Consider the following 27,175-nt stretch of genomic DNA (forward strand, 5'->3'; position numbering starts at 1 on the left):
AACCTCTAGAGCACACAAGGATCTATTCTTGATGTGTTCTTTTCCCATCTACATATTATTCCTTGGTGATACCATGCAATTACAATGCAGCTCTGCATGTATGTTGATGACACCCAGCTCCTTTGACTGTGTCTGATTTGCTATATAGCTTGTCTGGTATCCAATACAGAAGTTTCCTCCTCAGTCCAAATCTATTGTCTTTGAGCTCAAAATCCACTAAGATGTGATATTTGAGTCTGAGTAATCCTAGGCACACATTGGCTCAATCTCTCCCACTGCTATTTGCACCTCTGTAATACTGAAGGTCTCTACCCCTGTCATGTCTTTCTCACTTTAAGCTTGACTACTCCTAGCTAAAGTGCAATAACAATCATTTCCAGGTCATTTCATATCAGTCTTGGAGTTTGACTAGATACTTCTGGGGGTGTGAACCCATTGCACCCTTGATCCAATTCTCCACACCAAACTATCACCCTCAGCTGTTGAAGAGCATAAGAAATAAGAGGAACGGTAGGACATCTGGTCCTTCAGAACTGCCCTGCCATTAATTATGACAAATCTTCTACCTCAATGTCATTTTCCTGCACTGTCTCCATATCCCTTGATTCCCTTAAAAGCACGAAATCCATTGATTATTGTTTTGAATAAACTCAATGACTTAACCCCTACAGCCATCTGAGGCAGAGAATTCCAATGATTCACCACCTTCTTCATAAATTCTTGCTTATTTCAGTCCTAAAAGGCCAACCCTTCGCTCCGTCCGCTGCAACAGCCAGGACCTCCCGGTGACCACCCACTTCAATTCCACATCCCACTCTTACAGACACGTGTATCCACGGCCTCCTCTACTGCCACATTGAGGCCAGACACAGATTGGGGGAACAACACCTCATATTTCACCTTGGGAGTCTCCAACCTGATGGCCTCAACATCGATTTCTCTAACTTCCGGTAACCCCACCCCTTCTTTTCTTCCCCCTGCGCCCCCCCCAACTCCTTTGTCTTCCCTTATTCCTGTGGCTGCTTTCCCCCACCTTGATGACCTGCCCATCTCCCCTCCTCCCGTCCTCCATCCTTTACTCCATGGTCCACTGCCCTCTCCTACCGGATTCCTTCTTCTTCAGCCCTTTGTCTCTTCCATCTATCACCTCTCAGCTTGTTACATCCCGCCCCCTCCCCCACCCACCTACCTTCCCCCTCTCACGTGGACTTGCCCATCAGCTGAACTCACCTACCATCTGCCTGTGTGTGCTCCTCCCCTCCCCCTCCCCCCACATTCTTGTACTGGCTTCTGCCCTCTTCTTTTCCAGTCCTGTTGAAGGGTCTCAGCCCGAAACATCGACTGTTTATTTCCCTCCATGGATGCTGTCTGACCTGCTGAGTTCCTCCAGCACTTTTTGTGTATTGCTCCAGATTCCAGCATCTGCAGAATTTTTTGTGTCTCCTTTATTCAGTGACTGTGATCCCTGATTCTGGACATTCCAGGCAGGGAAAACACGGTCCTTGCATCCAGCCTGTCAAGTCCCTTAAGAATTTTCTAAGTTTCAATGAGATCTCCTCTCATTCTGCTAAACTCTACAGGCCTACTCAGTCCACCCTTATACAGCTACCTGCCATCCCTAGAAATAGTCTGGTGAATCTTTGCTGCACATCTCCAGCTTCAAAACCTGGGCCTCTGCACCTCCCTCTGCAACTGGATCCTCGACTTCATTATCTGGAGACCACAGTTGGTGCAGATCAGTAATAACAATCAGTAGTAACAATCAACACAGGCACACCTCAAGAATGCGTGCTTGGCCCACTGCTCGACTCTCTCTGCATTCACGATTACATGGCTAAACACAGCTCAAATTCCATTTATAAATTCGCCAGTGATACCATTGTTGTTGGCAGAATCTCAGATGGCGACAAGGAAGTGTACTGGAGATAGATCAGCTGGTTGAGCGGTGTTGTAACAACCTCGAATTCAATGTCAGCAAGACCAAGGAAGTGATTGTGGACTTCAGGAAGGGGAAGTCAGGAGAACACAGACCAGTCCTCATTGAGAGGTCAGCGGTGGAAAGAATGAGTACTACGAATACTTTGGGCGTCAACATCTCAGAGGATTATCCTGGGCCCAACACATTGATGCAATCATGAAGAAGGCACACCAGCAGCTCTACTGTTAGGAGTTTGTCACCAAAAGTTCTTGAAATTTCTATAGATGTGTGGTGGAGAGCATTCTGACCGGTTGCTTCGCAGCCTGGTATGGAGGCTCCAATGCTCAGGATTGCAAGAGACTGGAGAGGGTTGTGGACTCAGCCAGCTACATCATGGGCACAACCCTCCCCACCATCGGGAACACCCTCAAGAGGGCAGCATCCGTCACTAAGGACTCTCACCATCCAGACATGCCCTGTTCTCGTTACTACCATCAGGGAGGTGGTACAGGTACCTGAAGACCCACACTCAATGATTCAGAAATACCTTCTTCCCCTCTGCCATTAGAGTTCTGAACATTCCATGAACACTATCTTGTTATTCCTTTTTTATTGCACTATTTATTTATTTCGTAATTTATGGTAATTTTATGTCTTGCACTGTACTGCTGCCGCAAAACAACAAATTTCACATCATATATCAGTGACAAAAAATCTGATTCTGATCTCTTTTAGATAAAGGAAGCAAAACCATACTCAATAACTCTAGGTGTGATCTCATCAGGACCCAACATAATTGCAGGAAGACGTCTTTACTTTTGTACTCCAGTATTCTCAATATAAAGGCCAGCATACCATTTGCCTTCCTAATTGCTTGCTACACTTACACTATGGAAATATTAGTTCTGAACCTTCCCTCTCACCTTCCACTGCAATGCCCCACCTGCTCTTGCCAACTTACCCCAACCTTGCTAGTCACAGCACAGTCCTAATCAGGCCTGCAACTGCTGATTTCTCTTCAATTCCAGACCATTGAAAAAAAAGATGTTACGTGCCTTTTTTCATCTGCATTTCTGTTTTTTGTGTCAGACCCAACAAGTATTGAACAGGACTTTGGCATCAGCTCTTGAGAAAAATCTACTGCTTCTCTCTCTAGCCTCCACCACAACTTTACTTACATATATAAATGTCCATTTAACTGATTACTCACACATCAATACATTCCTTTCATGCCTTTAATACATTTTTAAATTCCTAATTGTTGCTAAACCTACATAGAGGTCAGTTTACCAGCATTTTGTTTGTCCACTGCTTGTGTTATCTGTGTAAATAAGGAGGATAAAAGTTCATGAGATGAAAGCTGGGATATAAGAGTTTGTCTTTTGTATTGAAAAACTGACTGAAATGTTGAAGAAATATGTGGGCCATTTATTGGTCTTAAATTTATGACATACTATGACAAATACGTAGGTCAGGTCATTTATTCCCAAAAATCATAACCCTTACTCCCTCTCCATATTCAAAGTCTTGGAATATGCCCCCAGTTTCAATGAAAGGGGTTAAACCTGAATGACTGGACATCCTGACACAGTTTAAAGTTTGCAAACTTCCAGTGCCCAAGTGACCTGTCACATGAGACTGAGCTCCAGTTGGTTGGGAGTATCCTCCTTGATCTCCCCATGGGTTTGCTCCTGTGACTGGCCAAATGGCTGTTCACAGACGTCCAAGTAGTGGATCACTGGAGGTCTGTCCATCCCCGAATGTCTACCTATCTTTTGAGGTTCGAGCCTGCGTGTCCTTGGAGGTGGAGTACATATGCTGTCTGCTGGTACACTTAAGGCCTTTTGCAACTGGTGAGGCTGGAGCACATCTTGGACAAAGAAGGACAACATTTTAACTTAAGTTTTGTTTTTCCTTTGTTGTTTCTAAATAAAATTATTTTGAAAGAAAACCAAAGAGAATAAAATACACACAAAGGAGCCCTGGGTATAAAGACGATAAACAGATGGAGTCTCATGACTCTCACATACGATACAGGATTTCAATAGTGTACTGTATATCCCAGGTTGCCACAGGAATTAAAATGGGATAGGTTTAGAGTATGCAATCTGTTGGGTTTCAGGAGCTGCCGGCACTCAGATCAGTTACTCTTCTCTGTCACTGAGCTTTATGGACTTGGGTAGATCCAGCTAATTCATATAAAATATGATCAAGCCTCAGTCTCTTCTGACAAGACTGTTGTGTCGCAAGGTCACCCTAGACTGCAAAGATAATCACTGGATTCCCTTCTTTACCCTTCTTCACTCCCTTCTTAAACCCCTCCACTATTCCTCCCCTGCCTTCATAGACTCATAGAGCAATACAGCACAAATACAGGCACTTTGGCCAAATGAGTCCATGCTGACCACAGTGCCCACCTAGCTGGTCCCAATTTCCTGCGTTCGGCCCATATCCCTCTAAGCCCTGCCCCTCCATGTACCTATCCATGTGCTTCTTAAATTATACTATTGTACCTGCCTCAACCACTTCCTCTGGCAGCTCGTTCCATATACTCACCACCTTCTGCGTGAAAAAGTTGCCCCTCAGGTCACTTTTAAATCTTTCCCCTCGCCTTAAATCTATGCCCCCAAGTTTTGGACTCCCCTACCCTGGGGAAAAGACTGTTTTCTTCCACATTATCTATGCCTTTCATAATTTTAAACATTTCTATAAGGTCGCCCCTCATTCTCCTAAATTCCAAGGAATAAAGACCTAGCCTGGCCAGCCTCTCCCTATAACTCAGGCCCTCTCGTCCTGGCAACATCCTTGTAAATCTTTTCTGCACTTTTTCCAGTTTAACCACATCTTTCCAAAAACAGGGTGACCAAAACCGTACTCAGTACTCCAAGTGCTGCCTCACCAACAACTTATACAACTGCAACATAATGTCCCAACTCCCATACTCATTAGCCTGATGAAGGCCAGTGTGCAAAAAGCCTTTTTCACCACCCTGTCTACCTGTGACGCCACTTTCAACGAACTATGCACATGTACTCATGGATCCCTCTGTTCCAATACACTCCCTAGTGCCTTACCATTCATAGTATAAGTCCTACATTGGTTTTACTTTCCAAAATGCATCACCTCACACTTTTCTGTACTGAAATACATTTCCCACCCCTTGGCCCACTTCCCTAACTGATCAAGATCCCCCTGAAATCTATGACAACCTTCTTCACTATCAACAGCACCTCTTAATTTTGTGTCATCTGCAAACTTACTGATCAAGTCTCGGGCATTCGCATCCAAATCATTTATATAAATAACGAATAACAAGGGTCCCAACACTCACCCCTATGGCACACCACTAGAAACCGGCCTCCATTCCAAGAAACAACCTTCAGCCTTCATCTCCAACAATTCTAGATTTCTCTGGGCCCCTTCAGTCTGCTGCTTCCTTTTGTCCTCCTTGCTACTGTTAATGCTCCCCTGGGCCCAAATCCCAGACTTTCACCTTGCTATAATTCCTCTGCTATCTCTATCAAGCCCTCTGCAAGCTCACCTACTTCACGAGAGCTACCTCCTCACTCAAACCCCTCTCTACTAAAATTCTGATCACTCAACATTTCTTCCTGAGCCTTATAGTCGCTGATATTCTTAAGTTCCTGGGTTCTGTCTGCTTCTCTTTCAGATCTTCCATCATCATCCCTCAATAAAACACCAGACCTTTCCATCTTTGCAAACCTTCATGTTTTTGAGATGTGGAAGAAAAGTGGACCGCTGGGGACAGGTGGGTGGGAAACCTACAATGTCATAGCGAGAACTCTATTCAAGCCTTCATAAATTGCCAATGTAAGAAGCTTCAGACCCATCCTAGAGTCTTCATCAATTCTTCACAGGCTTCTTCTCACCTGTCCTAACCCTGCCCCAAACTCAGACTATTCCTCCTTTTCAACCTTGTCCACACTGCTTGCTGAGCCTTAATCCTTTCCCCACCTCTTTGGCGCAGACATTGTGGGACAAAGGGCCCGTTCCTGTGCTGTCTTGTTCTACGTAATCCTGGCCTTCATCCTTTGTTCTTCATCAACTCCAGCCACTCAACACAAGGCCCCTATCCTTTCCCCTGACATCCTTGGCCTTCTCATCATTTCCTTTTGAGTAAACCCCGCTCCTCCCTCTCTCTTTCTCTCTGCCCCAACTCACCCCCCTCTCCATCCCTCCCTCTTTCCCTCTTCTCCCCATTCCCCCTCCCTTTGCCTTCTATCTTTCCCTCCCGTTTTTCTCCCTTGTTCTATCCCCCCTCTCTCACTGTTACCTCTCATCTCCCCCTTTCCCTCCCTGACTCTCTCACCCTCCATGTCAATCTTCCCCTCCCCTCCTCCCTCCCCTCCCCTCCTCCCTCCCCTCCCCTCCTCCCTCCCCTCCCCCCCTCCCCTCCCCCCTCCCCTCCCCCCTCCCCTCCCCCCTCCCCTCCCCCTTCCCCTCGCTCTCCCCTCCCCCCTCCTCTCCCCCTCCTCTCCCCCTCCTCTCCCCTTCCCCCTCCTCTCCCCCTCCTTTCCCCCTCCCCCTCGCCTCTCTCCCCTCCCCTCTCCTCCTCTTCCCCCTCCCCCTCCGCTGTCCCCTCTCCCCCTCCTCTCCTCTCTCCTCCCCCCCTCCTCTCCACCCCTCCACTCTCTCCATGCCTCCCTCCATGCCCTTTCCTCTCTCCCGTTTCTCAAGAGAGAGAGAAAAGGAGGGAGCAAAGGGGGGGGAGGGAGGGAATGAGGAAAAGAGGGACGGAGAGAGAGCAGCTGGAGGGAGACAGCGTGGAGGTGGAGTTTTGATTGGAGGTGACGCGATTACGCACCGTGCGCCGGTGACGCAGTACGTCGGGGGCGGAGTAGCGATCGCGGAGCCGGCTGCGGCGGATTGCGGTAGGCCGTGGCGCCGGGCGCGGTGTCCGAGCAGCATCTGTAAAAACTGCGGCCTGAGTGATCGGGCGGGAGGGAAGCCGCACCCGTGGCTGGGCGAGCAGTGAGCCGCTGCACCAGGCCAGGGAACGGTGGTGGGTCTCCAGGGTGCAGGCTCCTCGGCCTGCTGCACAGGGTGGGAGCCCCGGGTGAATGGGACGAGCCCACAGTCACCGCCAGCGCTTGAATGAACAGCACTGACATTGCATTGCACCTGACCGCTCGGTTTTCCGACTAAGTCAAACCCAGCAGCCCTCAAGTTTCTTGTCACTCACTTAGCCATGCTAGGTCCTACATGGATCTCTATTTGGCCACCTGCACTGTGCTAGGAATCCGGGAAAATTGAATGAATATCGTGTCCATCGCCTTTTGGAAGAGAGAGAGCCAGATACTTGTGGTGTTTAATCAAAACAGAAAATGCTGGTCAGGAAGCATCTATGGAAAGACAAACTGTCAACGTTTTGGTTTTGAGATCCTGGCGGACTCGCTCCTCTCCGGAATTACTAATCCACCTGGCCTCATACCTTCCCTTTAACCATCACTCTGTTTTTCTTTCTATGAATTCTGCCTGGCCTGCTGAGTGTTTGCAGTATTTTATGTTTTTGTTTCAGATTACCAGCATCTGCGGTTTTAAATTTTTTTTTAAACTTGGAAACATTTTTCCCAAGTTATATGTTTCAGGTCTGTGCCCCTGTTAAATGGTCTACATTGTTGGAAGGTTGCAGTGGAAGCTGGATGAAAAATGATAAACCTTTTATTACAGGATGCTAATCACAGCAAATGATCTTAATCAATTAACCAAAAAAATAAGTGGACATGATGCAGAGGCAAGAATTTTTAAACCACAGTCAAAGTCTTCTACCCCTTCTGAATGGTGAAACTGTGTTACGGAGCATCAGTACCAGCCTAGATCTGTTGTTCCATGTGGCCTGTTTCTGTGCTGTAAATAATTCAAGATTATAAAGAACTTATTTAATGTTTCCAAAGAATGTTTTCTAATTTGGATTTGGATGAATTTAAACTCAGTGTTGATGTTGTCTCCCAGTGGAATCTCTGAAACTGACCAGTCTTTGAAACACCTGCTTCTGCAGTCTCGTTTTAAATTTGCACCCACTTTATGCTATATGCCTTGTGTCCTGCATTGTGGTTATGTAACAGAAGTTAATAGGTCTCTAAATGACTATTAGTATTCAAAGGGATACAGACAGTTAAAGTGAGTTTGTGCTGTAGCTTCCATGTGGGCAACTATATTCTGAATCAAAGAAAATTAAAAGGGGTAAACTTTTCTTTCATATCTGCATTGTATCCTTCCCAGTTCTCAGTTAACTCTGGCAAGCCATTGCAGGGAATCTTCCCAATGTCTTCACACTGGGGAATAATTCTTGGCTCTTTTGCAGAATTTGATGGGAAGTTAAATGTAGGCCACTGGAGGAGGGAACAAAAGTTAATAATCCTCCTCGTTATTGGTTGTTTTAGATTTCCCAAAATGCTGAGCAGTCGGATGTTGAAAGCAGTAAAGATGTTTGCATTGTCACCCAGTGGAGCATGTGTGACGAAACGATGCTCATGGGAACGAGCACAGGCATTATCCTCTTCGGTTGCGCACGGAATCATTCGAAAAGACAGATGGACAAACAACAACAGATACTTGCCCACTTTTCCTGTGAGTGAGGGTATTGGAATGTATGGAAGTTCCTTAGTTTGTCACACAAGGATGCTGTCATTGGCCTCGTGCTTGTCTGCTACAGCAGTTTCAGCTCCTCGCCCTGGCTGGTATGAGAGTTTTTCTGATTCGGTGCCTGTTCACTTGATGGAGGACCTATTGACTAATATGCAGCAGACCACAGGACTGCCATGGTGGACAACTATAATTTGTACAACAGTGGTGTTACGAGCAACTGTGACACTTCCACTTGCTGTTTACCAGACATACATTATTGCCAATGGTAAGTGGAGAAACTTAATCCTGTATCAATTAGTTCTCCATAGTTTGAATTAACATTGGTCACATTTGGCTTGTAGGTCATTGCATTTAAAAGTGGGCCACTGTCAGAGACCCAGTGTTATTATGAGATTTATCAGTGTCCAGGACGTTGGGATAAGTGTAGACTGTGGGTGTAATCAAAATGCCTCTAGTTAAAAAATGTTTGTTTAATATCCATCTCCAAAATGAGCTAACTGTAACCATACTTCACAAGTTCCAGTAGCATACTTCTGCTGATAGTGGTTGCCAAATGTTAGCATGCACACTCTGATTTTTTTTTACCATTTATGGTTAAAAAAAATAATCTGCAATACAGGCCTGAATATTCAAAATGTTCTACTATACAAATTGCATTCCCATCTTTGACATCTCCAGACCCAACTACTTCAATATTCTGAAAGAACATGTTGGAAATATTCAGCAGGTCAGATAGCATCTGTGGAAAGAAATACAGAGTTAATGTTTCAGGTCAATGACTCTTCATCAGAATTGTAAGAATGGGAAAACAAGTATGTTTGAAGTTGCAGGGATGGGGGAAAGGTGGAGAGAACAAAGGGAATGACTGCGAATGGGGTGGAGACCAAGGTGGGGACCAATGGTGGCACATTTGTTTTCAGTGCCATCTAAGAGAGGGAAATGAATGCTGATTAATTGTTTTTCATTGATCAGGAGGGGTGTAAAATAGAGGAAGATGAATGAGGGCAGTTAGGGAGATCAAAAAAATAGTGCTAAAGCTGTGAAATGCAGAACAGCAGGATCTGAAATAAGAGTATATGCCAGAAATACTCAGCTGATCTGGTAGTTTAATCACATCCTTCTGACCAGAACGCCACACAATGCTCCAAGTGCGGTCTCACCAACATCGTGTGCAGCTGTAACGTGATGCCCCAACTCTTGAACTCAATGCCCCGAGTTCTCCTATCCCTTCTCTTTTTAGCAGTGTAAAAATTTTCAATTTAAAGTTCTCATTCTCTTATTTTTGACTTGCACTTAATTTCTAAGTCTGTAACCTTAATCCTCCGTCCTTCTGTTGTGTAAACCCAGAATATCAGTAGACTATTGGGTCACCTGCAATGCATCTTTCCAATGAGGAAATCCTCTCCAGCCTTAATTCTCCAGACTTTGTTCTACTGACTTTGCCCTTGTGTGCAGCTGTGCTCCCTTTATCCCACTGCCAATAGCTGTCCCTCTAGCTCAGAGGTTTTCAACCTGTGGTCCGCGGGCAGGCGGGTTGCCAGGGAGCAAGCCAAGAAAAAAATGAAAAAGCGACCTGTTACAAAGCTTACTTGCTTGCTCCAGTTTTCCACTATTCAGAATATCAGCCATATATATTCTATCTGTTACAGGCGACAATCTTAGAGACTTAGATGGTGTTCCCTTCTGGTAAGCTGTCACTTATGTTCGATTTGTGTAGTCAGAGTAGTCAGTAGTGTTCACTACTCACTACTATTCTGTTGTGCACTGTAGTGTTAGCGAGACTGAGTGACGTTGTTGGGGTGCCTTAATATTTTTTACTTACCGTGCACTTATGTCACAGTGACGTCACTGTTAAACAAAAGGTGCGCAAGCATGTAAATTTTAGATTAGTTTTGATAATATTGTTTATCAGTAATAGTAATTAAACTGTCCAGCGTGTATTGCTGAGTATGAAGAAATTTCTGAAGAGAAAAGCTGACCAGAAACTGGAAGATTCTGATGACGAAGGGGATAAGGGTGACCGAAAGAGAAAACAACGCAAGTACGATCCAGAATACATTTCATGTGGCTTCATTGCAGTGGGGACAAATGCGGACCAACCTCTCTGTGTTGTGTGTTTGCAAACACTGTCCAACGATGCAATGAAACCAGTGAAATTGAAGAGCCATTTAACAACAGTGCATCCAGATATTGCCAGTAAGCCGAAGGAATATTTTGAGCGGAAAAAGGAGCTGTACCTCAGGCAGAAAGGCAAAATGACAGCCTGCACCACGTAAATGAGAAGGGTCTTTGCGCATCATATTTGGCAGCATTAACGAATAGCACATTCCAGAAAGCCTCACACAATTGGAGAAGAGCTTATACTGCCTGCAGCAGTAGATATGTGTGAAGTTGTACCTGGGAAAAAGAATCCAGTCAAAAACTGAAAGCCATTCCACTGTCTGATAACACAGTAAGCAGAAGAATTGGCGATAGGGCAGAAGATATACAGAGTCAGCTGATAGCACGTCTTCAGCAAGTCGATTTGCGATTCAGCTCGATGAAAGTACTGATGTTGCCAGTGCTGCGCAGTTGTTTGTTTATTTTCGATATTGCTGGAAGGAGAGGCTTTGAAGACTTCTTGTTTTGCAAGGTTCTCCCAGGGTGTACAACTGGTGAAGAACTTTTTCCGTGCGCTTGACACTTTTTTGTATGATTGGCATTGGCGTGGGACACAGTGTATCGGAGTGTACACGGATGGTGCTGCCGCCATGACGGGATGGAAGTCAGGTCTAGTCGCACGAGTGAAAGGAGTAGCTCCACATGTAGCAGCAACCCACTGCATGATTCACCGTGAGGCTTTGGCTGCAAAGGATATGGATGAAAATCTGGCGGATGTGTTTTCCACGTGCATTAAAATCGTTAACTTTATCAAAGCCAGGCCGCTCAATCATCATTTGTTTGAAAACATATGCTGTGAAATGGAAGCCGAGCATAAGCATTTGTTGCTACATACAGAAGTCAGATGGCTGTCACGAGGCCGCATTGTGCAGCATGTATATGAATTGCGAGATGAACTCATTTTTCTAAATGAACATAACGGATCATTAGCACAGTTCTTGTCAGATGAGACGTGGGTTGCCAGATTAGCTTATCTTGCAGATATTTTCAACATTTTGAACAGCTTAAATCTATCATTGCAAGGACCTGGCTCAAATGTTCTGAAAACGCATGACAAAATCAATGCCTTCCAGAAAAAACTCTGTATCTGGAAGGGAAGATGCGAGCAAGGCGTCTATGATATGTTTCTGTTGCTGGCTGACTTTCTGACAGTGAACAAGACTAAGACAGAGGCCATTGCGAGCACTGTTTTGAACCATATTCAACAGCTGTTACATTATTTCCATGAGTATTTCGGCGATGATGACACGAGCCTGTTTGATTGGATTCGAAATCCGTTTGAATGCATGCTTACTGATTTAACTGGATGTGAACAAGTAGAATTGGCTGAACTGTCATCTGACAGGACTTTGCGCTTGCAGTTCAACCAAATGTCACTGTTTTCGTTCTGGATAGCATGTTCCCATGAGTATCCACTGCTGTCCGGCAAAGCCGTCAATGTTCTGTTACCATTTGCAACCACTTACTTGTGCGAAATAGCATTTTCTGCAGTCACTGCCATGAAAACCAAATACAGATGAAGACTGAATATTGAGGATGACATACACGTATGTTTGTCGCACATACCACCACGTTTGGACAAACTGCAGTGCAAAACAGGCATAACCTTCACATTGAACTGAACACTGAAGGACACCTCTGGTAATTATCGGTGATTGAAATAGTCACTATTTCAATAGGGCCTATGTGCAGTAATTTAAGTGTTGTATGCATGAATTATCGACTGATTGATTTTGTGGGCTTTGGGGGTCCGCCATCTAACAAGGACATGTTCTGGGGGGCCGCAGCATGAAAAAGCTTGAAAACCACTACTCTAGCTAACGTTAGTTCTACAGTCAGGAATTCTTTTACAAAACTTTCACTTAACTTCTAACTTGCAGTCAATATTAGATATTGGGTATACAATCTGACCACAGAGGAAGAAGATCTAGGGGTTATAGCTGAGTGCCATTAGTATATTTGATAGCTGACCCAAGTATTTTGGATTCATATATGGCACAGGAATGAGGATGACAAAATGGAGATGACACACACAGATTGTTGGGGAATCTGGAACTGATGTTGCAGAGGTGAATGAGAAACTGTTGGTGAAGATGCAGCTGTCGTGAAGTTCTCCTGGCACACTTTCCAAAAAGTTGTTAAATGATCGTGATTAAAAGCAGAAATCTATGTCCCAGATTTCCAAAGCTTGGGTACAAAGAAATCAGCTGCCATATCCCAATTGAGTTTCTACTAAGAAATACTTATTACAAACAAACTAAAGTTGTTCCATAGCTACAACCAAGAAAAGAATATGTGTGTGTGCATTGAGGAAGTGAAACAGAATGGACTAAATCATTAATGTGAACCGAAAATGGAAAAAAAAACTGCAGCTGCTAGGAAATTGAAACAAAAAGTTACAGAAAATGTTAGAAACACTCAGCAAGTCAGGCAGCATCTATGTAAAGAAAAACCGTCACAGACCGAAGCAGAATTTGCCTGAGCTTTTCCGACACTTTCTGATTTTAGACATGATTCAAACATTGTTTCGCTATGTGCTTTTACCCCATTCAATAGGTCGAAAATCTACAGCCAGAAATTGCAGAGCTAGCCAAGCGATTACGTTATGAAGTTTCCGTGCGTGCAAAGCAAGTTGGGTGGTCTGAAAGTGTAGCTCGGTATGTATCTTTTTTTTCTTTCAAAAACATGAGGATTGATATAGCTGCAGCAAATTAGGTTTGTAGTTTTGGGGAAAAAACCCAGAATTGCATAATTGCTCAGAGGGATTAGTGAGACACAGAGATTCAAAATGAAGGGATAAGTGAAGGAAGGCAGGTTCTTTTTCGATGAATCAGTGCTCCCCCATGTCGAACAACAATGGGAAGAAACACTGAAAGTACAGCAAAAGTCTGATAATCCAGAACCCTTAGGACTTTGGTGCTGCTGGACTAGTAGATTTTCCAGATCTTGGTTGTTATTTCTATTAATATCCAAAAACACTGCTATTTTACTTTTTTTCACATGTTATACAGCAGTATAATATATTTTCCAGTGAACCCATTGAGTTTAAAAGGAGCAGGAAATATGCAGGAACTCCAGACCCAGCTCCAGCCACAAACCTACCCACGTTCCTGACCCCTGGTGTTTTGGACCCCAGCCCCTGTTCCAGCCACACACCTAGCATAGCCACCTGGTCGGCCGGTCTGGCTGCGCACTGCACTTGCACTGTGGGCATCCAGATCACATTCTGGATTAATAAATGTGCCAGATTTTAGACAATAAGGATTTCTGAATGATCAGATGCCGGATTATCAGAACTCCCTCCGCAACAGAACTGTGGGAATATCATAACCAGAAAACTGCAGTGCTTCAGGGAGGCAGCTCATCACCACCTTTTGCAGGGCATTTGGAGATTGGCAATAAATGCTGTCTGTGTGAGTGAAGCCCAGATCCTGAACAAAAAAAGTCAATGTGTTACCAGTCTGGAGTCTTTCAGATCCTGGCACACCAGCTGCTGAATTTACTATGAAACTACCAGTTTATTAATTATACTTAGGAAGGGGAAATCTGCAATTCATGACCGGAGTGGTATTGGTATTGGTTTATTATTGGTATTGGTTTATTATTATTGTCACTTGTACCGAGGTATAGTGAAAAGCTTGTCTTACAAACCGATTGTACAGGTCAATTCATTACACAGTGCAGTTACATTGAGTTAGTACAAAGTGCATTGATTTCGTACAGGTAAAAACAGTAACAGTACGGAGTAAAGTATCACAGCTATAGAGAAAGTGCTGTGCAATAAGGTGCAAGGTCACAACAAGGTAGATCGTGAGGTCATAGTCCATCTCATTGCATAAGGGAACCGTTCAATAGCCTTGTCACAGTGGGGTAGAAGCTGTCCTTAAGTCTGGTGGTACGTGCCCTCAGGCACCTGTATCTTCTACCAGATGGAAGAGGAGAGAAGAGAGAATGTTCCGGGTGGGTGGGGTCTTTGATTATGCTGGCTGCTACACCAAGACAACGAGAGGTAAAGACAAAGTCCAAGGAGGGAAGGCTGGTGTCCGTGATGCACTGGGCTGGTCCACAACTCTCTGCAGCTCCTTGTGGTCCTGGGCAGAGCAGTTGCCGTACCAAGCCATGATACATCCAGATAGGATGCTTTCAATGGTGCCTCGGTAAAAGTTGGTGAGAGTCAAAGGGGACAAACCAAATTTCTTTAGCCTCGTGGAAGTAGAGGCACTGGTGAGCTTACTCGGCTGTGGCATCTACATGATTTGACCAGGACAGGCTGTTGGTGATGTTCACACCCAAGAACTTGAAGCTCTCAACCCTCTCGACCTCAGCACCATTGATGTAGACAGGTGCACGTACACTGCCCCCTTTCCTGAAGACAATGACCAGCTCATGATGTGTGTCAGTGACACACATATATAATTCCAGATTCATAAAGATGTAGTTTACTCCTTATGACCCTCTTGGTTGTGCTAAACTGCTACAAAACAATATGGTAATAAGACCAGGCAGTTCAACCGGCATCAATCTCAGCATGGTATTTGGACATGACAAAGACATGACCAGCCCGGTGTAATCTGCAACCTCCCTGTAGCTGACAACTTCAGGCTAGTGATGAAAGTGGGAGAGCTGTCCCATGGTCTTGTCAAGTACAGCCTGACAGCCAGTTTGTTAAATATCCCTGACTTCCTCAATATGAGGAGCATAAGAAGTGCAAGAGAATACTTAAGAGAAAAATCAGGAGGGCAATAAGAGGATGTGAGGTTGCTCTGGCAGATAAGGTGAAAGAGAATCCCAAGTGTTTCTATAGCTATATTAAGAGCAAAATGGTAGCAAGGGACAAACTTGGTCCTCTTGAAGATCAGCGTGGTCATCTATTCATGGAGCCAAAAGAGATGGGGAGATTTTAAATGAATTTTTTGCATCCGTATTTGCTCTGGAGACAGACACAGAGATGATAGAACTGAGGCAAAAGAGTAGTGAGGTCATGGACCGCATCTGGATTACGGAATAGGAGATGCTGGTGGTCTTGAGGCAAATTAAGGTGGATAAATCCCCAGGGCCTGATAAGGTGTCCCCTCAGACCTGTGGGAGGCAAGTGCAGAAATTGCAGGGGCCCTGGCAGAGATATTTAAAATGTCCTTTGCCGTGGGTAAGGTGCCGGAGGACTGGAGGATAGCTAATGTTGTTCCAAAGGCTCTAAGAATAAGCCAGGAAATTATAGGCAGGTGAGCTTGACGTCAGTCGTGGGTAAATTATTGGAAGGTGTTCTAAGGGACAGGATGTATGAGTATTTGGATAGACAGGGCTTGATTAGGGATAGTCAACATGGCTTTGTGCGTGGTAGGTCATGTCTAACCAGGAAGGTTAAAGGAAAGGGTGGTGGACGTTGTCTATATGGAGTCTAGCAAGGGCTTTGACAAAGTTCTGCATGGGAGGCTGGTCCAGAAGGTTAAGTCACTAGACATTCAAGATGAAGTAGTCAGTTGGATTCAACATTAGTTTAGCAGGAGAAGCCAGAGAGTGGTAGTAGATGGTTGTCTCTCTGACTGGAGGCCTGTGACTAGTGGTGTGCTGCAGGGATCGGTGCTGGGTCCGTTGTTGTTTATCATCTGTATTAATGATAAAATATGGTAAACTGGATCAGCAACTTTGTGGATGACACCAAGACTGGGGCGTAGTGGACAGCGAGGAAGGCTATCAAAGCTTGCATCGTGATCTTGACCTGCTAGGAAAATGGGCTGAAAAATGGCAGATGGAATTCAATGCAGACAAGTGCGAGGTGATGCACTTTGGGAGGACAAACCAGTATAAGACTTGCACAGTGAATGGTAGGGCTCTGAGGTGTGCAGTAGAACAAGGGGACCTGGGAATACAGATCCATAATTCCTTGAAAGTGGCGACACAGGTAGATAGAGTTGTGAAGAGAGCTTTTGGCACATTGGCCTTCATAACTCAGGGCATTGAGTGCAGGAGTTGGGATGTTCTGTTGAAGTTGTGCAAGATGTTGGTGAGGCTGAAGTTAGAGTATTGTGTGCAGTTCTGGTCACTTACCTACAAGAAAGATATCAATAAGCTTGAAAGAGTGCAGAGAACATTTACAAGCATGTTGCTGGGACTTGAGGACCTGAGTTATAGGGAAAGGTTGAATAAGTTAGGACTTTATTCCCTGGAGTTCAGGAGAATGAGGGGAGATCTTATAGGTATACAAAATTATGAGGGGTATAGATAGAGTGAATTCATGCTGGCTTTTCCCCCTCAGGTTGGGTGAGACTAGAACTGGAGGTCATAGGTTTAGGGTGAAAGGGGAATCTGAGGGGGAACTTCTTCAGTCAGAGGGTGGAACGAGCTGTCAGCAGAGCTGAGTGGTGGATGAGGGTTCAATTGTAACATTTAAGAGAAGTTTGGATGGGACTAGGCAGAAGATTAGGTCAGCATGGACTAGAGGAACCGAAGGGCCTGTTTCTGTGCTGTAGTACAGACTCTATGATCCTTGGGAATGCCCTGTTTATCTGGGAGAATGGATCCATCAAAGGTCGTATGACAGTAGCATATAGTTCGAAGGGATTGGCCCCTTGAACCCTTACATTGACAGAATAGGTGTCGTCTCATAACATTAGAAGACTAATTATTACCCACTGTCCTTCATTAGCTGATGAGTTATCATTATAGCTCAGATGGAGGGCATTTGGTCCATCAAGACTATAGTGGATTTCTACAAGAACAACCAAGTCAGTCCCATTCCATTGTGCTTCGCTCGTATCCTGATTGTTTTCTCCCTGTTAGCCTTCACACTCTGCCTTCACACCTTTTCAGGCGATCAATTCCTAGTAACGATGACTAATTTCATGAAGAGGTTTTTTCTCTTGTCATCTCGGGCTCTTTGCTGATCAGTTGTTTTAAATTGAATGGAAATAGTTTCTTTTTTGCTTGTCCAGACCCGTCATGAATTTGTACATCACTCTCAAATTGCTCCGTGTCCTTTTCTGCTGTAAGTTCTCTAGTCTCTCTTTTAAATGAAGAATCTCAAACCCAAAATTATTCCAGTAAATCTTGATCGCACCTCTGCTGAGGACCTTCATATCCTTTCTTTTGTTCAGCAATTACAGCTGGACATGAATCTGCAGTTGTAGTTCATTCAGTGTTTTATAGAGGTTCACTGTTACCTTCTTGCTTTGTACTGTGCCTTGAGATATAAAGTCCAGGATCCTGTACACTTTTTTGGTTACCTTTTCAGTTTGTTGTCCCACATTCAAAGGTTTATTCATATGTACAATTGTTTCTTGGCTCCTGCACCCTTTTGGAATTGTACATATGCCCATGATAATAAACTTAAACTGAACTATTGATTGAATCAACTCCTCTATTATGAGTTTGACTTAATTTAGATGATTAGTTATTAGTATCTCTGCCTCCATCAACAGATCTCCTTTTTAGTCCTTAATCAGCCCTATTCCCCACACTAACCATTTATTATTTATATGCCTGTATGTCAGCTGCTACAACCCCTTGGTTCCTTTAATATTGGGCCTGCTTCTCCAGTTTGCTATCCATCTGACATCTATCATGCACCCACTTTTTCTGATTATCTTGCTCGCTACTTCCCCATTCCTGTCCCCTCTGCTTTTGGTAGGATTGTCCCTAAATTTTACCAATTTGTTTGGTGAACACTTCCTATTGTTCAATTATAATTTATCTTCAAGTAGTAGATTCAGATTTCCCCCAGGCCAATCCATTAACAATCCAGTGAAAATGGCATTCTGCAGCATTTTTACTCATGGGCATACATACACAGGGTATAAATGCCATGAAAATTAGCTTTTTGTTTGTCATGTTTGTAATAGCACAGTACATTACAAACATGACAAACATAAGCTAACATAAACTTAATTTATGTTAATCTATACATAAATTATTTAACGTGATCCTTGTTACTGTGATTGCTGATCTCCTCCATGTTTACCACCACTTGGAAGAAACACCAAGGGGCACTGAATGTACTGAGAATGGTAGAATGGTTCAGTAGGACTCCCATTGACTATGCTTGTCAAATCCTGAAAGATAAACCTGCTAATTTAAGTCTGAGGCACATGATGAGAGAACCAATGCGAGGGATAAAACCTAAAGAACATGACCTGCAGTAACATACCTATAGAAATTTTTGTGAAATTGTTGTAGGAGTGATCACTTGTGCAGACATTGTGGAACTGGTCCAGTTTTCACATGGAAGACACCTTCCATTGTGTTGTGTGAAATGGGGTCGATAGAGAACAGATGTGTCAACTCAAAACCTCAACACCGATGAGGGTCTGTGAGCATCAGCAGCAGCAGAATTGTATGTCACCACAATCTTTATAACTTCAGGACCTTGTATATCCCTCTCCACTGTTAGAGTCAACCCAGAAGACTACATTGCTATATTGAAAATTGTTAAATAGAATGTCAGGAACATCATTTGGCATTCCTGAAACTGACATGTCAACCTGGTGATGTTGTAACACTTGTCTATATGTATGGTATGATAAACAGTGGAACTGTAGACAGACATGAGGCTCAACAAATGGATCAAAACAGTATAGAATTGCCATGCCTAGTCATGAATAATAGTGGCAATTAAATATCTGCATGAGCATTCCCATGCTCAACACAGTTCTTAAGTGAAAAAAATCAGACTAAACCATGTGTAACGATTTAGGGTAAGCAATGCCAAATGGTTAATTTACCTTGGCCCTGTACTGAAGTCCCTGCCATCACACAACCAGTTTTCATCCTATTTAATTCAGTCTATGTGACATGAAAAAAATGGATGAAATTGGATGTAACAATATTTGGCTATGTTCTGATACCTTGCTTTCCACACCAGTAGTGCCTCTTCTGCAGTTACAGGCTGGCATTCAGAAAAAAAATGTGGACAGTTCCACAGATATGTTCTGTCTACAAATGCAGGAGAAATCAAATCTGGCCAATTACCTCCTCATCAGTCCAGTTTCAGTTGTCAGCAAAGTGATGAAAGGTATCATCGACAAAGCTGTCAAGCAGCACTCACTCACCAGCTCACAGATACTGTGTTTAGGTTCTGGCAGGACCTGTGGGTTTCAGCCCTCATTATATGGTGATATATGGACAGAAGAGTGAAATTCCAGAGGATAGACATAAGTCTTGACACCAAGATAGCATTGTGGGAATGTGGCATCAAAGAACCGTGGTGAAACTGAAGTCAAAGGAAATCCAGAGAAAAGATGTGCACTGGCACAAAGGAGGACGATTATGAGGTCATTTAAGGTCATTACTGCAGGTGGACCTCCTGGCAGTGAATTAGACCCAGCATTTCACCAAGGACCACCCTCCATCATAAGGTTAGAGCAGGATGTTTGCTGGTGTTTGTATGCTGTTAGAACTGTTTAATTCACAGTTCTCAGAAAATGAAGCACCCCATACCTGCATGCAGTAACACATAACCATCTGCATATGGCTGATGCAGAAAGTAACACAAGCAATAACCATTTCCAATGAGAAAGACTAATTACTATCCTTCATTTTCAAGGGAATTAAACTCATTAAATCCCTCACTATTAACCTCTTCAGGGGTTACCATTGACTAGAAACTTAACTGCACCAGACATATAAATGTTGTGGCTATAGGATCAGGTATCCCATTGTGAATGGTTTGCCATTCACCCCACAGCCTGTTCAGCATTCTACAAGTGAAAGTTGGGAGTGTGATGGAATATCCTTCATTGTAGCTTCAGCAAACGAACTCAAAACTATATGGAATATGTATTTTCTGACAGATGTTTATTTATGAAGTTTTAATTCATTATTTTGTCCCTTGGGACTCAGTTTCCATTTTAGGAAAAATTTGAAAAGGATCATCTCGGAGCTGTATGTGCGTGACAATTGTCATCCTTTCAAAGCCAGTCTTCTCGTCTGGGTCCAGCTGCCGCTCTGGATATTCATCTCCTTTGCTTTGCGAAACCTGAGTCTAGCAGCATCTGATCCTTCAGCAGGTACTCAGCTTCATCAGTATGTTAGACGTACCACAGTTATTCCTTGTTTGAGGGAGTTGCATTCTGATAATCAAATGACTCTTTTTTTGGAATGAGACAGTGGTGGTCACAGCAGAAGCTGGGAAAACCTTTCCAAAAAATGGCAGACATCCAAAGTCTGATATTGCTGAATCAGGGTTGATCTTTTATAAGTTTAACAGGTTTTGCACAAGATATTTTCTGAACTTTAGCAGCACAGTCAATTTGATAAACTGACCTCGTCCCACTCTGATATATGCTTAAGGTAATACATTGAAAATAAAAAAAAGATTGCAGATTCTGGAAATCTAAAACAAAAATAGAAAATGCTGGAAATACTCGGCAGGTCAGGCAGCATCTATGGGAAAGTAGGAAACCTTTTGTTTGACCTTCTCTGAATACTTCCTGAATTTGTTTAAGATAATGTATCATCTGGGATTCCAATAAAACCCATATACCCTATATTGAACACACGTGTCGGAGGGGTGAACTGAAAAGAACACTCCAGTGTGATCGCTCCAGCACTCTATATGCTTGGAGCATTTGAAGAAATTAATGAAACTGAAAGGCAGTAATTCCCCTGGATCCAATAACCTGCATGCCCAGGTTTTTAAAGAGGAAGCTATTAAGATAGTACATACAATAGTTGTCATGTTCCCAAACTGCATGGATTCTAGATTGCTTCCACAGATTGGAAAATAGCAAATATGTGCTGTGTATTTAAGAAATGAGAGAAAGAGAAACCAGGGAACTACAGGCCAGTTAGCCTCATATCATTAATAATAGATTCTAACATTTTCCATTTTAATGAAGTGGTAAAACGGCACTTAGAAAATAATAATAGGAATTCAGGAGAGTCGACAAAGATTTATGAAAAGGAAGTCATGTTGGAGAAATGTTTTAGTTTTTCTTGAGGTTGTTAAGTAGCAGAATGAGAAGGGGAAATCAGAAGATGTGGTATAATTGTACTTTCAGAAGTCTTAAATAAGGTGCAATGTAGTTATTGAGTAAAATTGCTAAGGGACAGTACTGTGGCAAGGTTGGTTAATGGTCGGCTACTTAAATATCAGAGTAGCTCAGGTAGGGTTGTGATAGGGACTCTTGGGTTTGATCAGTAATGTTTGTGATGTCAGGAAATGACTTGTCACAGTGGATTACAGTCAACTTGTAGTAGAAAGATTCTTGTAGTGATTGGTTGATGAGGTATGGGGAAGATGAGAGAGACAATATTATTCCATTTTGTATTCTAGTATCAGCTGCCCAGGACCTATCTGTGGGTGGTGTACTCTGGTTTCCTGATCTGACTTTGCCTGATTCTACCTGGATAATGCCCATATCCTTGGGGCTCATTAACCTTTTAATTGTTGAGGTAAGAATATTGCTTTAAAAATACGTTCACCATGAAAAAGAATAATTTCATATATTTGGCTTTCCATATAATGTTTTTGTTTTATTCTCAATACTGGAGCAGTGAGTTGGTCAAGCATATTTTGTGCTCCAAAATAGTAGATTGTGACTCATTGTCTTTTTATACTTCCCATTGATGGTATAATTCTGATTAGTGTATTGCTACCTTTTGCATGAATATTGCTTGATGGAGTAAATAGGCTTGGGTGCATGCATATGATTCCCCTTGTAAGCAGTGCTGATTTAATTTTTTTGTGCATTGCATTTGCTTTCCCACAGACTTACCAAATTTTAAATGTGCTTTGAGTAAAAACTGCTGTGTAGCTATCTGCATGCTTTCATTTTTCTAAGATGTGCAGTCATATTAAAAATGAACCAGAATGGTGATGTTTTGCAATTCCCTAAACTCTCTCACCTGAAGACATAAATGCTGCATGTACCTTAGTTTGCATTTGGAATTGGTGCCATGTTACTGTCCTTTACTCACTATATTCATTAGGATATATTGTGTAGGTTCTAACATATATTCGCCTGCTGATGTTTGTCGTGGCTCTAAGTAGATTGTGTAGCTTGTTTTCCATAGTGCCCTGATTGAATCCACTTTGTTTTAAAATAGACTATTTGTCGTGATGCAGGAAATCATCGTGATTACCAATTAGTTACTTTTTACCATGCTTAGTAATCAGGGCTTTGTTCTTTACTACTTGCAGCCTTTGTTCTCAGAAAGGATACAAAACCCATTACAGGTTCTTATTAATATCTGCATGCTTATTTATTGTACATGCTAGACATTTGTCAAATTTCCATGGTAGTTCTAAAAGACGTTGGAATTTGGTAAGTGCAGTTTTGAAGATGGATGCGAAAACAGCATAACTGCTTAAAACAGCAATGAGTCGGAGTACAGGAAGGAGACGGAGAGCTTAGTGGAATGGTGTCATGACAACAACCTTTCCCTCAGTGTCAACAAAAGAGCTGGTCATTGACTTCAGGAGAGGGGGCGGTGTACATGCACCTGTCTACATCAATGGTGCTGAGGTCGAGAGGGTTGAGAGCTTCAAGTTCCTGGGTGTGAACATTGCCAACAGCCTGTCCTAGTCAAATCAGGTAGATGCCACAGCCAAGAAAGCTCACCAGCATCTCTACTTCCTCAGGAGGCTAAAGAAATTTTGTTTGTCCCCTTTGACTCTCACCAACTTTTACTGATGCACCATAGAAAGCATCCTATCTGGATGTATCACGGCTTGGTACGGCAACTGCTGTGCCCAGGACCGCAAGAAGCTGCAGAGAGTTGTGGACACAGCCCAGCGCATCATGGACACCAGTCTCCCCTCCTTGGACTCTGTCTTTACCTTTCGTTGTCTTGGTGTGGCAGCCAGCATAATCAAAGACCCCACCCACCCAGGACATTCTCTCTTCTCTCCTCTTCCATCGGGTAGAAGATACAGGAGCCTGAGGGCACGTACCACCAGACTTAAGGACAGCTTCTACCCCACTGTGATAAGACTATTGACCCTTATACAATGAGATGAACTATGACCTCACGATCTACCTTGTTGTGACCTTGCACCTTATTGCACTGCACTTTCTCTGTAGCTGTGACACTTTACTCTGTACTGTTACTGATTTTACCTGTACTACATCAATGCACTTTGTACTAAATGTAACTGCACTGTGTAATGAATTGACCTGTACGATCGGTTGTAAGACAAGCTTTTCACTGTACCTCAGTATAAGTGACAATAATAAACCAATACCAAATCCCAGTACCAATTACTGGAAGTAGGATCACCAATAAAGCATAAATGATCAGAACCAATACCAATAAAGCTTATAGTGCCTTTCATGATTCGGGATGCACTATTAAATACTTTGGAATTGTGAAAAATGGTCCATTTTAATGTTTCCATAGACAACTATGGCCAAGTCATCACTTTCAGTAATGCTGGTTGAGGTATAAACCTTGGGCAGAAAATAGTATAAAATTTCATGTGTTGCTTCAAGTTTTATATCCATCTGAGAAGGCAGATGAGGCCTTGGTTTAACATATAAGAACGGCATCACATCTGAGAATATAGCACTCCCTCAGAACTCATGATGGGAGTATCAGCCTATATTTTGTATTCAAAATAGCTTTGATGTAGAACTTGAATCCACAATCTTCAATCTAGGTGTTTGAGAATATTATCGCCAAGCTGCTTTGTAAGTACTGCTCACTCTGTGATGATGGATTACCAAATGTATGATCTTTGAGGCAAGGTCCACTTATTAGAACAATTGCATGAATCAGAAGAAAATTATTTTCTAAAATTCCTTCTCTAGCATTTGGTGGTGTGGTGCAAGAATCTATTTCCTCTTCTTTCCATTTGAGATCTAAGGGAATTTATCACTTAACATTGTAGCAAAAGTGAAGGAAATTCTGTATGAATTAAACATGAAGTGTAAGCTATTGTTCAAAGTTGTTCTTTGTGTAAAAGTGAATTTCTCCAGCCTAGACAAGTGAATGATTTTGCCTTAAAATTTAGGGATTGTTTGATCAATACTGAGGAATTTGATCATTTTGTAAGTTTTTATGTATGAATAAATCACTTCAGTAAGCCAAATAACTTCTCAATGCTTTAAAGCCTAATAGTTTCTCTGTTCTTAAAACTTAAAGTTTCCTACGTAATAGTTAGTAGATTATATCAATACTTATTCTGGCAGATGTAACTTTCAATTTATGTTATCTACCGCCATAAAATAGTCTTCAGTAAATGGTTGCACTGGTTAGCCCTATGTAAACTGAAGAACATAATGCTGGTAGTTTACTGTGATGAAAAATGGTTTCAGTCAGATTGTTCAAAGAGCATACCACCCCTGGCTCCTCTACTTCAGAACCTTTAATGGTGTTTTTATACCCATTGTTCAAATACAGATTTTTGCTCTCCGGACAATTGAGTTGTCAAAATTTCAGAAATACGTCACATACGTGATCCGTGGATTTTCAGTGCTCATGGTCCCAATTGCTGCAACAGTGCCCTCGGTAAGTGCTTGCTGCTCTTCTGGTTGCATGATAGGGTAAGTCAGCTATTGTCTCTCCTTATCTCTAGTTGCTGTTTAAAATGATCTGTGCATATACTGGTAGGACAAGTAACATTCAAGCTAGAAAAGTGCCTAAAAATTTTTGTGCTGTCTCATTTGATCATGACAGCTATCACGGTTTTCCTCTTCATAACTCTTCACAAAGCTGTTTACCTCAGCTTTTATCAGAAGAGCTTTAACACCTCATTTACTATAATACAACCAGGATTCTTTCGCATCCCTTCCCTACGTACTGGTTACTTCAGCATTAGCTTCCTTGTTGGGTCTGCTACTTTAACCACTGGTAGTATTGTAGGTGCAGGACATCCAACTTAGAACGTTCTCTATCCATGAATTGTAGAAGAAACATCTAAACTTTTTTTGTGAAAAAGAATATTTGAGTTTAAGATCCAACAAATATTTGTGGAAGATTTGCCACCTCCCAAGCTATCAAACTTTTTCTTGTCCAGTGATTTTAGACATAATTCTTCCATGGTTTGGGGTTTGGCACCAGCTACACAACCCATCAAGTATTCAATCTTAATACAATCTTAATACGTAACTCTGGACAATGATAGTAAAATATTAGAGTGAGGAGAATATTCTCTAGAAACGATCACTGTGTGATGATTGTTGGAAAGCCCAGATGACTTCATCCTACCTGACCCAAGAATAATTATTGTGGTCTCCTGCTTTGTGAGATCAGCCTTAGTTGCTCTGGCCTGTTGAGAGCTTCTACGTTTGGTGTAGTTGTGGAAATGCGGCACTTAAATACTCTTACTCAGCATATGCTCTTCTTTTCTTTCCTGGGAATCATGCTTAATTGAATCTTTACGCTTCCTTGAATTAAAAAAAACAGGGCCTTTGGGTTTTAAAGCAAAGCACCACTCTTTGTGCATACATGGTTGGGGAAAAGGGATAAGAAATGAGGAAGGAGGTGTGGTGTTGACCTGGACAAGTGTGCTCATTACCTATCTCTGTTACAGTCAATGGCTCTCTATTGGCTGACATCCAGCTGTGTGGGTCTTGGACAGAATTTGCTGCTGCGTGCTCCCAGCCTTCGCACACTGTGCCGGATTCCCAAGATGAAGTCCGATTCAGACACTCCCTTCAGAGACTTATCAGCAGGATTTCTGGCAAAATATTTCCCTAGGAAGTGATCAACAGAAGATGTGTGCAGGTTGCAAGGTATAATTGAATGGGATGCACCATTCTTTACAAGCTAATTTCTAGGATAAGGTGCACCAGACATGCTCTGCACTCAGCAGCCCATGTATGTATTGAAGATACCACCTTCTGCTAGTCCCTGAGGGACTGTAATTATTAAAGATGCTTGTTTTTATTTTCCTTCCACATCCAGGTTATTGCTGGTCAGAGAAGTTGAAATGAAACCAAATGCTAAATAATTTCACACTGCAGTTTGTACAATTTTTCTCTCGCATCATAAATATTTATTGATGATCACTTGGGGAGTGTTATTGGATTGTTTTGTTTTCTATTTATATGTGAAGTATGTGTGTCTGTTATTTCTGCATCCATCTTCCAAATGGCTGATTAGACTGAGTATCACAATGCCTGGGTTGACGGTGATGGTGACCCATAATTTGCAGTCGCAGTATTTTAGCACACTGTTTCCATTCCCCTCTCATGAAATGTGTCCTGATAATCTCCCTCAGTTCATTATCGTAATACCCTATCACTGGTTGATTTAAGTTTTAACTGAAGCAGAATTGCAACTGTGCCTTGACATTAAATCGAAAGGATCTTTTTCCAGGCAATACTGGACTTTCATCATCACATCAAATAAATATCTGCAATGTTCTGAATTTGTGGAGCTAAATGGATCTCTACTGAAATCATTGGAGCAGCCTTGAACTTCACCGGGTCAATTCAGCAATGTTTCACAAATCGCAGCCCAAAATTGGAGGTAGCACATATGGTCATAACAATCTGTTTAAGATTAGAAGATTTTGAAATTACTCAGGACTCCAGTCTTTCCAGAGGG

General features: G+C 42.7%; 1 protein-coding gene across 4 annotated transcripts in view; it reads left to right on the forward strand.

Annotated features, from left to right (window-relative positions):
- The window catches only part of LOC127572115 (cytochrome c oxidase assembly protein COX18, mitochondrial), a 31,117-nt gene extending 4,779 nt beyond the window's left edge, over positions 1-26,338 (forward strand). Inside the window, exons 1-7 of one of the 4 annotated variants that reach the window (XM_052019005.1) lie at positions 6,695-6,810; positions 8,323-8,789; positions 13,242-13,344; positions 20,522-20,688; positions 21,957-22,075; positions 25,025-25,132; positions 26,157-26,338. In XM_052019005.1, coding sequence (XP_051874965.1) covers positions 8,333-8,789; positions 13,242-13,344; positions 20,522-20,688; positions 21,957-22,075; positions 25,025-25,132; positions 26,157-26,330 — 1,128 coding nt within the window. In that variant the 5' untranslated portion in view covers positions 6,695-6,810; positions 8,323-8,332 and the 3' untranslated portion in view covers positions 26,331-26,338. The other 3 variants (XM_052019007.1, XM_052019008.1, XM_052019004.1) reach the window with 3 other exon arrangements.
- Positions 26,339-27,175: the final 837 nt, after the last annotated feature.

This window comes from Pristis pectinata, chromosome 6, assembly GCF_009764475.1.
Source record: "Pristis pectinata isolate sPriPec2 chromosome 6, sPriPec2.1.pri, whole genome shotgun sequence".
Lineage (NCBI taxonomy): Eukaryota > Metazoa > Chordata > Chondrichthyes > Rhinopristiformes > Pristidae > Pristis > Pristis pectinata.